At 42.0% G+C, this 12,146-nt stretch overlaps 1 protein-coding gene across 1 annotated transcript in view; it reads right to left on the minus strand.

Moving 5' to 3' along the window:
• The window catches only part of MFSD14A (major facilitator superfamily domain containing 14A), a 41,321-nt gene that overhangs the window by 21,840 nt on the left and 7,335 nt on the right, over window positions 1-12,146 (minus strand). Inside the window, exon 2 of the mRNA XM_013997351.3 lies at window positions 6,540-6,635. Within this exon, the coding sequence (XP_013852805.3) occupies window positions 6,540-6,635 (96 nt within the window). The remainder of the gene's footprint in view (window positions 1-6,539; window positions 6,636-12,146) is intronic.

Consider the following 12,146-nt stretch of genomic DNA (forward strand, 5'->3'; position numbering starts at 1 on the left):
AAACTATAAATAAAGCTAATAATACCAAACATTTATATGGCATTTACTATGTCACAAGGTACTAAGATGGACACTTCACATACACTATCTCCTTTAATTCATCCTAAGGGCCCTGATAGGAAACGGACACACACAGAGGTTAAATGTCTTATCCAAGATTAGTCAGTAAGCAGCAAAACTGAAAGTGAACACATGAAGTCACGCCTCAAAATCCATTCTCTCATCACTGTGCTATCCTGCTTCCCATATGTAACCGACCGACTTAGACAGGAAACTAGGAGAATAAATGGGGAAATTTTAATTGCCTAAGAGTGGATCTAGAGATTCCATAAGGTAAAAAAAAATTCCAACTCATGAAAATGTACAAGTTTCGCTACCCTTTCCATCACCTGGTCCCAAGCCCCATGGCATCAATTGGTCCGCTGGCTAATAAGTGAAACACTGGGAACTCATCAGTTGAAAAGTAACCGGGGGAAAAAAGTAACTGAAAAATAAGCAGCCGCCACCTCCATTTTTACAGCCTATGTATCAGGGGCTTTACATATAATATGTACTCTTTTATTTAATCCTAATAATGTTATGAATTAGGTAACATTACCACCTGAGAGACAGGGCAACTGAGATCTTGCCTGACTTAGAGCCAATGCTCCTTCCATTGTACACGCTGTCTCTCAACAAAAACAACAGAGGACGGCACTGTGGGGAATAAGGAAGGTGGGGAAATCTCCTCTTGAGGAAAATCCTTGAGGAGAAAAAAAAAACTATGCTCACTGTCCCTTTGAACATGTCTCAAGTAAAATCTTTAGAAGGATTACAATGCTCCCTTTTCTTCACTCTTTTGCCAACAACTAGAAATACGACAAAAATTACTTGTATTGGAGTTCCTGTTGTGGCTCAGTGGTAATGAACCTGACTAGTATCCATGAGGAGGCGAGTATGCTCTTTGGCCTTGGATTTAAGATCTGGCATTGCCATGAGCTCTGGTGTAGGTGGCAGACATGGCTTGGATCTGGAGTTGCTGCGGCTGTGGTGTAAGCTGGCAGCTGTAGCTCCAATTGGACCCCTGGCCTGGGAAGCTCCATATGCCGTGGGTGCAGCCCTAAAAAGAAAAAAAAAATCATAATAATAACTTGTACGTAAAAACAAAATTAAAAATGTTTAGTAATCAAAGAATCACTAACATGGGGGGGAAAAATCACATATTTATGATATGTATCTTGTGATTCTCAAATGAAGGTGATTCTGACCCCCAGAGGACACGGTAACGTCTGGAGACATTTTTGACTGTCACAACTTAAGGGGATGGAAAGGAGGGGGAGAGAAAAGATGATACTGGCACATAGAAGGCAGAGGTCAGGAGTGCTGCTAAGCATCCTGCAACACACAGGTCAGCCCCTGCTACCCAACAAATAATCGTCTGGGCCCAAATCTCAATAATCGAGAAACCCTATTATTTACTATTTATAGTAAAGACCCACTATCCAAAGAATGTGCCTGCAAACCTTTTCTGTAAAGGACAAGATAGTAGTAGATATTTTCAGCTTTTTCTAGCTTTGCAGGCCATATAATCTCTGTCACAAGCAGGCAACTCAATAAAAGCAGCCATAGACTATATGTAAATAAATGGGCAAGGCTATTCCAATAAAACTTAATTTACAAAAAAATGGGCCACTAGCCCATGGCTACTGCCATTTTGCCAGTTCTTTTACTAAAGAAAAAGATTTAAACTTCTTAATTAGCAACCCCAAACCTTTCATAACAACTCAAATTTGCTTTTCTTCCAGTTACTGAGAAGAAGGGCCGATTCTTTCTAGGGACAAATACTGAGTCTAGTATTAAAAAGAATGAAGGACATAATGACTGCCTGTAAGAAGGTTTTTAATAGACTAAATCTTACCGCATTTAATTCACTCTGCCAAGCCCTCTTCCATTCCAATCAACCTGGTCTCTTCACTGTTTTAAAACGATTACTGTGCTTTCCGATATTCAAGATACCAACAAAGTGAATTATACATTCAACCTCATTCTCTCTTTTTTTTTTTTTTGGTCTTTTTTGCCATTTCTTGGGCCGCTCCCGCAGCATATGGAGGTTCCCAGGTTAGGGGTCTAATCAGAGCTGTAGCCACCTGCCTGCGCCAGAGCCACAGCAACACAGGATCCTTAACCCACTGAGCAAGGCCAGGGATTGAACCCACAACCTCATGGTTTCTAGTCGGATTCGTTAACCACTGCACCGAATGGAACTCCTCATTCTTGCTTTTTAAGTGAATGTTAAGAGCTGCGATTCTCTAGCAGATACCGTTTATAATGTTTCAGAACAAGTCAAGTAAAACAAAATATTTAAAGATAAACAGACTTTTAGAAAGAGAGGAAAGTGCTACAACTTCCACGCTGAAACTCACCTCTCCCTGCACCCTAAATGCCTTCCACCTTGAACTCACCTCTCCCAGCACCCTGACAAGGGCGAGTATAGCAGTTCAAAACTAAGTGAAGACTGCTAACAAAGTCAAAAAACAAAAAATGCAAGCAGAAAGTCTCAAAATGAGCAAAACCATTTTCCAAAGCCCACACTGTAATAACATACTGGTCCTTCATTAATGCTATGTCATACTAGATAAATGAGAACCACATACAGTGGGTGCCTCTTATAACCCAGCCCCATTAAGACAGACGAGCCAACTGGAGGTAAAGGTTTCATGAAGCCAAAATCTCCCAAATTTTTTTTCTTTTTTCTTTTTAGGGCCACATCCGTGGCACATGGAGGTTCCCAGGCTAGGGGTCGAATCGGCGCTGTAGCCGCCGGCCTACGCCAGAGCCACAGCAACGTGGGATCTGAGTCTCATCTACAACCTACACCACAGCTCATGGCAATGCTGGATCCTTAACCCACTGAGCAAGGCCAGCGATCGAACCCGAAACCTCATGGTTCCTAGTCAACTGTTTCCACTGCGCCACAACAAGAATTCCACATCTCCTAAATTGATGGCTGCCTGGAGGAATGAATGAGACTGAAGAACTTCCCTGTCCTTACACATTTCTATATTGCTTAATGGTTTACAAGAGCCACACATTTTATATTTTAAAAACAGAATCAAGTGAAAAACTGAAAAAGGTAAAGAATTATGACTATGATACTACAGACAACTCTCCCATGTAACCATAACCCATCAACTCACCATTTTAAAACTCAAGTGTATTTCCTCCCTCCCCCACCACCTAGGCCCTTCCCCAGTCTGCCCCTGGCCTCCAGCCCCTGGGGGCAGCTGGGAGGGTGTCTCTGGGTCTTTCCTACTCCTCCCTTTCTTTCTGTTCATTGTCGCTCCAGCTGGCTGTAATGCTTTTTAATATTGCACTGAAGGTTTTTTAAATAAAATTTAACAAAAAAGAGAAGAAAAAAACCCTCAAATATAAAAAACAAACATGGAATTAAGACTGTTACAACAACAATGGGGTAAAAAAAGTTTTTCTATAAATAAAATAATTGGCAACAATGTTGGAGGTGCTATAAAATTTGGTTGTGATGACTGTTATACATCTATAAATGTAATTAAATTCATTAAGTAATTTTAAAAAATGTTATAGCGATTATTCTAAGAAATGTATTTATGCTGGCAAAAAGAAAAAAAATTTATTAAGTCCCAAATTAGCACTTTTCATTTTCCTGACCAGAATTCAGTATTTTAAAAAGTAAAAGATAGAGGGAGTTCCTGTTGTGACTCAGTGATAACCAATCCACCTAGTATCCATAAGGCTACAGGTTTGATCCCTAGCCTCACTCAGTGGGGTAAGGATCCAGGGTTGCCGTGAGCTGTGGTGTAGGTCGCAGATGTAGCTCTGATCCCAAGTTGCTGTGGCTGTGGCGTAGTTTGGCAGCTGCAATTCTGATTAGACTCCTAGTCCGGGAACCTCCATATGCCACAGGTGCAGGCCTAAAAAGCAAAAAAAAAAGTGAGAGGAAAAGAGAGAAAAATCAAAAGCAAAGGTACTATCTGTTTTTTTAATTCCAAAAATAATTAAGAATATACTAAGTACAAAGGTTTCCTATAGTTACTAAAAATGAACAGGCAAACATTTATATTTAAATAACTAGAGTCCTTCCTTGTTCTTAAACAAGACAGTCTCTTTTTATCTAATTAGAAAAAAATGATACCAAAGTTAGACAAAAAAGTAGATTATCTAAAAAATACAAAACAGGAGTTCCCGTCTTGGCACAGTGGTTAACGAACCCGACTGGTATCCATGAGGATGCAGGTTTGATCCCTGGCCTTGCTCAGTGGGTTAAGGATCCAGTGCTGCCGTGAGCTGTGGTGTAAGTCTCAGACATGGCTTGGATCCTGTGTTGCTGTGGCTGTGGTGTAGGCTGGGAGCTATAGCTCCGATTCGACCCCTAGCCTGGGAACCTCCATATACCGTGGGTGTAACACTGAAAAGACAAAAAGACCAAAAAAAAAATATATATATATATATGTGTGTGTGTGTGTGTGTATACACATACATACATACATACACATATTAAAAACCACAAACAAGTTTAAAAAAAGCCATCAACACTTCAAATCATGATGACAAATTATGGAATCATCACAAAAAGCTTTTGTTGCTGGTTTGCTTACAGTGTACCCAACATTTTAACCGCTCTGCTTAACTAGTGGTTGGGCTCCGATAACCTCAATAACCTAAAACGTGGGCAAAAACCACTCACTACCAGTGTTCCCCAACATTGAGCACTAGAATAAAACAAGCCTAGGTTCCAAGCCAAAGCTGCAGTTTACTCTCAGAGTAATAAGTTACTTAACTCCTCTGGTCCTTCATTTCTTCATCTGTGGGAGGCCCATTCCTCATGGATACAGTGATTTGGAAGATTAGAATAATGCATTTCAAGTGCTTCGGACTGTGCCTAGACCTATACAAAAACTGTCTGCTATCACAAAGCTCAGACACTATAAACCACAGGACTAATGATCCTCCAGACAGATTTCTACTAAATTGGCAGTAGACTTTATGTCAGCACATGGAAATCTTATTAGAAAGGGGGCAAAAGGTGTGGGAGCAGAGTCAGGACAGAACCGCAGTAGCCCCTGACCTCAGGTTATTACCCTACAATGCGGCTACCAGTGTCATAATGAACTGGAGGCATCTGATCACGTTCCAAATCAGCGTTGAAGGATTATGAAGGCAGGAAATGCATAAATTAATATTTGAAAGATTCTCATCGGAAATTATTAAATTTTTGAAAATCGGACATTTAAAAAAGTCCACATTTCAATTATTTTGAAAATTCACTGATGTAAAACTGATGGCCTATTGCAGATAAATGAGCTGTTTCCTCCTGAAAAGAGAAAGGATCTAAATCAAGACGATCAAATTAGCATTCTTACAACTTTATGTCAGGGAACCGTTATTATTCAGGGCACTGTTCTAACTTGCAATGTGTGGTTTATTAGAAAAGAAACTGTGTTTATTTGAGATTTCCCTTCTTTTTTGGCCCTGCCCCAGCATGTGGAAGTTCCTGGGCAAGAGATCAAACCCACTGCAGTGACAACGCCAGATGCTTAACCTGCTGAACTACCAGAGAACACCGAGACTTCCTTTTCTTCTCTTAGCAGTACTCATGAATATGCCTTATGCATTTATTAGAAACAACTGTTAGAAGTCAGTGGGTTTTTTTTCTTTTTAGGGCCGCACCTGCAGCACATGCAAGTTCCCAGGGTTGAGTGGGAGCTGCAGCTGCCGGCCTACTCCACAGCCACAGCAATGCAGGATCCAAGCCGAGTCTGTGACCTATGCTGCAGCTTGCCGCAGCACCAGATCCTTAACCCACTGAGTGGGGCCAGGGATTGAACCCACATCCTTATGGACACTATATTGGGTTCTTAACCCACTGAGCCATAATGGGAACTCCAGAAGTCAGTATTTTATGTAGATACAGTAATGATTACACAGCCGTATAATATATACGCCAAAAATACAGAATATAAACTTTCTTGGACTAATTTAATCTACCTATATATGATTATCCAACTTATTTATAAATAAACTTTTTATAAAAGCCTTTTTTGGTATAATAATCAAGCTCATGAAAATATAAGGAAGTAATATCTCTTTAAAAATCTGTTCTGGGGAGTTCCTGTCGTGGCTCAGCAGAAACGAATCTGACTAGCATCCACGAGGACGCAGGTTCAATCCCTGGCCTCACTCAGGGGGTTAAGGATCTGGCATTGCCATGAACTGTGGTGTAGGTCACAGATGCGGCTAGGGACTGACGTGGCTGTGGCTGTGGCGTGGGCTGGCAGCTGAGTGGGGTCTGAGCCAGTGTTCACCAGAAGAATCAGACCTGTCCAAGCCCTGCCAAGGAGTAAGACAGAAATAAAGGCTGGAAAAGACAACTGAAGCAGTAAAGTACAGCACTTAGATGATGATACCGGTGGGAGAATTAACCATGGAAAGGAAAAAGGACCGCACCTCCTCCCCCCCCCCCACCAAAACTGAAGAAAAAGAGATTTTAAAGTCAGTGATAAATAAGTTAAAGGTTTACTTACCACCAAGGTGGGTGCTGTCAATAGTCCCCAAGCAAAAAACTCCAAAAAGATGACGATAACCGCATGATAAACACTAGGAGAACCTATTCCTTGAGGCTAGAAAGAGATTTTCAAAAAGTTAACAGTGCATTCCAGAATTACTAACAATAATGAAAAGAGTCAATAAATATTTATGGAGGAGTTCCTGTCATGGCGCAGCAGAAACAAATCTGACTAGGAACCATGAGGTTTCGAGTTCGATCCCTGGCCTCGCTCAGTGGGTTAAGGATCAGCGTGGATCTGGCGTTGCTGTGGCTGCAGCATAAGCCTGCAGCTACAGATCCGATTAGACCCCTAGCCTGGGAACCTCCACATGCCACAGGCGCAGCCCTAAAAAGACAAAAAAAAAAAAATATATATATATATATATATATATATATATTTATATATATATGGGCACACACACACACACATTTATGGAGAACATACATGTAGTGGGCACTATGCCAAACACCTGTCCCTGTCCTCAAGGTGATGGGGGGGGCATGGTACATTATATGGGCACAGTGTGCTAAGGGAGTGCCGAGTCCAGGGTGCGGATGGGAATATCAGAGCTCCAGGAGGAAGGCTGAAAGGATGGAAGGAGGTGGGCTGGGAGCGGGAAGGAGGACGGGAGAGGTCAAGGAAGCAGCCTGCAGAAGAGCGTAACCCTTCCTGAGAGCAGGAGCATTAGTTCAGAACAACTGGAGCAGGGCTGCACACTGGGAGCGTGGAAAGGTGAGCTAGAGGCACGAAGAGCTAACCTCCCTCCATGCTAAGGAGTCTAGGTTCAATTCTGAAGGCGGTAGGGAACTACTGAAGTTTGTCAAGTAAGACTCAGGTGGTCAGATGAAAGTTTTAAGAAAGATCATTCTGGCAAAGGTGTAGCAAACAGATCAAAAGGAGGCAAAACTAAGGAAGGTTTACCGTTAGGAGGCAACTGCACTAATCTCAAAACATAAATGAACCATTTGGCAAGAATCATAACAGACACCAACACGGCTCAAAAGCAGAAACATCCTGAGTAGTGTGTGAGAGAGAGGGATTTATATACACAAGGAAGACAACACAAACTTAACTCTACACTGCTACTAGAGATATCTGAAGAATCTCTGCAGTTGTTGGAGTCATGTTTCTGAGCGTCATATTAAATTGACGGAAAAGCAAATGACGTAACATTAACTCAGTCCTCATTAACAAGTTTATATAACAGACAAGTCTAATCAGTACATACAATATCATATTTAAATTTCAAAAATATATCAGTAGTCTTATGTCCAAAATATTAACAGTGTTTAGATTTCTCTAAACACTAAAGATGATGCTACATCATTTAACAAAAAAAAAGACGTCTCTCCCAAACTGCAGAATTTAGGTACCTGAAAATCCTCTTGGTAGGAGAACCTGCAGCTAAGGAATCAACAATGGTGGGGTGGGGGTTGGGAGATAAAAGATTTGAAGGACCGTGGCTGGGAATGAATCTGTGCAATATCTCATGCATTCAACAAACATTTAGAGTACCCACTATGTACCAGAGGTGCTAGGATTACAAAAACCAGTAAGACACACTCCCTGATCTCAAGGAGTTCACAGTCTAGAGAGGAAGAAACCTCATTATAATCATCTAGTTACATGTAAATGCAGGAAGAGATGTAACAAGTTAGGAAGCAGGAAAGGTTACTGCAAGAAGAGGCAGCAGTGCGCACAATCACACTGGAGAAAAAAACGGAAGCAGACAACAGCCAGGACAGTTTAAGGCTGAAAGGAAGGCAGAAGGGGTAGCCTCTAAGCTCTGTTAAGGATTTCTTATCTTCACTCTAGAGAAATAGGAAACCACTGAAGGGTTTTAATACGATGATGTGATGACATCTGCATTTTTCAATACATCACGGTGGTTTTTCTAAAGGACGTCACTGAGGAGCAAACCGCATGCAGAAGGAGGCTCTCTGAATCAGTGTAATCAGATACTGAGGGCGCGAAACAGGGGAGTGGCTCGGACGCTGGAGGGGAGGGAATGGACATAAGAAGCTGGGATTTGAAACGGACAGAACTGGCCAAGTGTGGGAGGGAGAGTCAAGAAGCCTTCCAAGTTTTTAGCTTGCTTGTCTACCAGGGAAGTTGGAAGCTTCCTAGCTCTTTTCTCCCCATGAGGCTCAAATTTACTTCAGGTCCTATCCAAGAAACAGCCTTTGAACTTAAGACATTTCTATTGTCCTTTGAGGGCTGGTTAAAATAATTAATTAGCGGTAAGTGTTACATCTTAAACCACTGGAGTAGGTGAATCAAGTGTGAAGCGAGCAGTGGGGCTAAGACGGAATCCCAAGAAACACCAACACTGAAGTACAGGTGACCCCTGAACAACAAACACAGGGCTTAGGGGCACCAACCCTCCGCACAGCCAAAAAGCCACGTGTGACTTTTCAGTCAACCCTCCGTATGCAGGTTCACATCTGCAGATTCATCCAAGCCCAGATCGTGGAGTACTGCAGCGGGTATTTACTGAAAAAATCCATGTGTAAGTGGACCCATTCAGTTCCAAGCTGTGCTGTTGACAGATGAACTGTAGTGGACCCCATGAAGATAAAGAAGGAACAATCAGAGAAATATGAGGAGAATCAAGAGAATACACTGGCAGAGATGGCAACGGAACAGTTTTAGGAAAGGGGGTAACGAGCAGCACCAAACAGAGCACGTGCAGTAAGATAAGGTAGAAAGGTTCATGGGATTGGGTAAGTTCCAAACTGGTTTTGTTCACCACCACAGATTCTCAGCACCTATCAGAATGCCAAGGAGAACTTGTCAGGGCCTTTAATATGCTAATTTATATAATGAATCTCCAAGAAGATGCAGCGTGTACCATTTCCCAAACTTGACCATGGACTCCTTCTGCAACACGAAAGGTAGTATTTCATGACAGCTGAACTCCCTGCAAACTGTTTGGTGAGTGCTGGTAAAAAGATGATAATTAAATACAATGTGTATGAATATACACATAAAGCCAGAAGCTTGGAAGAAAAGTGTTAAAAGTGGTTACTGAGGAGTTCCCTTGGGGTGCAGTGGGTTAAGGATCTGCATTGTCACTGCAGCTCGGGTCACTGTTGTGGCGTGGGCTCCATCTCTGGCCCCGGAATTTCCACATGCCCGGGGTGTGGCCACACACACACAAAAAAAGGCTGCTTAAGTGAAGAACGCTTAATCATTCAAGGACAGCATTGGGAAAGCTTCTTAGAAGAGTAAGATAGAGTAGGGATAGAGCAAAGGGAATGGACACAAAACGTATTTAGCAGGAGAAGAGAAAGGACTCAGTGGCTGACTAGATGCAGCAGAAGAGGACAGAGAAGATCAAAGATGAAATGATTTCAGTTTCTGCCTTGGTCAGCTCAACAGGGAGGAAAGGGAAAAGAATAAAAGATTAACTAGTTTTAGGTATACTGGTTTGAGAAAAACATGTACAGCATTAGCTGAATTTCAAGAAAACAAAGTGAGTAAAATATGCGAGAAGTAGCAAAAGGTATCTTAACTAGGTAAAGCATTCATACAAGAGCACTAAGACACCATAAAAATATAAAGAATGTACACAGATAATTTTAAAAATAGGTAATAACATTCTATCCTATGGAAAAAACCAAACATTCAGAAAAAGCTCTACTACAAAGGTGTTCACAGCAGCATAATTATAGTAGGAAATATGGAAATCTAAATGCTCAATCTTCAGTTACACATCCAATAATCAGACCATGGTATATAAATAAGACGGAATAATGCGCAGCCAGAAACTTCACAGATAACCTTTAATAACATGTGACAATGTTTATCGCAATGTTTGATTTTTTTAAAAATCAGAGCAGGATATAAAGCTGTATATGTAATTAAACTATGAAGAGCAAAATAAAAACTCACCTCAGTGTTAATAGTGTTTATATTAGGCAATGATTTTAAGTGACATAAAATTGTTTTTTGTTTGTCTTTTTAGGGCCGCACCCATGGCATGTGGAGGTTCCCAAGCTAGGAGTCTAATCGGAGCTGTAGCTGCTGGCCTACACCACAGCCACAGCAACACCAGATCCAAGCCATGTCTGCGACCTACACCACTGCTCACGGCAAGGCCGGATCCTTACCTGTGTCCTCATGGATGTTAGTCAGATTAGTTACCACTGCTGAGCCATGATGGAACTCCCATAAAATTGTTTCTTATGCTATTACCCGTTTTCTAAATCTTTTCTAAAAGGCATGACTGTACTTTAAATAAGAAGAAATAGGCCTGTCCCTCCTAAACCATTCTCTCATATTTCCCAGAATTTGGAGAGAAAAAAAAATGCCTAAGGTACTAGCAGTTTTGAGAGTTGTATTATATCATATTCATCTATCCTGTTTTATTTTATTTATTTATTTTTTTTTGTCTTTTTAGCGATTTCTTGGGCCACTCCCTCGGCATATGGAGGTTCCCAGGCTAGGGGTCCAATTGGAGCTGTAGCCACCGGCCTACGCCAGAGCCACAGCAACACAGGATCCGAGCCGTGTCTGCAACCTACCCCACAGCTCACGGCAACGCTGGATCGTTAACCCACTGAGCAAGGGCAGGGACCGAACCCGCAACCTCATGGTTCCTAGTCGGATTCATTAACCACTGCGCCACGACGGGAACGCCTCATCTATCCTGTTTTAAATGAATTCAAAAGTAATACACAACCTTGGAGTTCCCGTCACGGCTCAGTGGAAACGAATCTGACTAGTATTCAGGAGGACCCAGGTTCTATCCCTGGCCTTGCTCACTGGGTTAAGGATCTGGTGTTTCTGTGAGCTATGGTGTATCACAGACGTGGCTTGGATCCCACATTGTTGTGGCTGTGGTACAGACCCGCAGCTACAGCTCCGATTCAACCCTTAGACTGGGAACCTCCATATGCCTCGGCGGATACAGCCCTGAAAGACCAAAAAAAAAAAAAAAAAAAAGTAATACGCAGTCTTAATAAAACCGAAAAATTTTTAAAATATTTTACTGAAGTAGGATTACAAAAACTTCAAGTAAGACTTTTGACATAAGGGCTGGGGTTTTTTTTTTTTTTTTTTTGGCAATAGTATGCAGCAGCTTGATATGGCATCTCAGTGCCCAGACTAGGGATTGAACCTGGTGAAAGCACTGAATCCTAAACACTGGACCACCACCAGAGATCTCTCCATCATTTTTGATTGATCATCTTTTCTCTAGCATCACTGTTTACTGTAATTTATTTATTTTATTGCTTTTTTTTTTTTTTAAGGGCCACACGGGTGGCATATGGAAGTTCCCAGGCTAGGGTCCGAGCCTCGTCTGTGGCCTGCACCACAGCTCATGGCAATGCCAGATCCCTCAACCCACCGAGTGAGGCCAGGGATCGAACCCGAATCCTCATGGGTACTAGGTGGATTTGTTTCCGCAGAGTCATGATGGGAACTCCAGGGCTGGGGATTTTTAATGGACCAACGATCTATAATAAAAATTCCAGGACAATCTGGAAAGAATACAAGGGTCATGGCCTGGGCAAAGTAGAGCAGGGGCAGAGGGTTAACAGGAAAGCAGGGGGCAAATGTCTGACCAGTGAGTGGTTT

Source organism: Sus scrofa, chromosome 4 (genome assembly GCF_054392235.1).
Source record: "Sus scrofa isolate SSC_HxYL_T2T_F1_AM1 chromosome 4, Sscrofa_HxYL_maternal_Yorkshire_Landrace_v2.0, whole genome shotgun sequence".
In the NCBI taxonomy this organism is placed as follows: Eukaryota; Metazoa; Chordata; class Mammalia; order Artiodactyla; family Suidae; genus Sus; species Sus scrofa.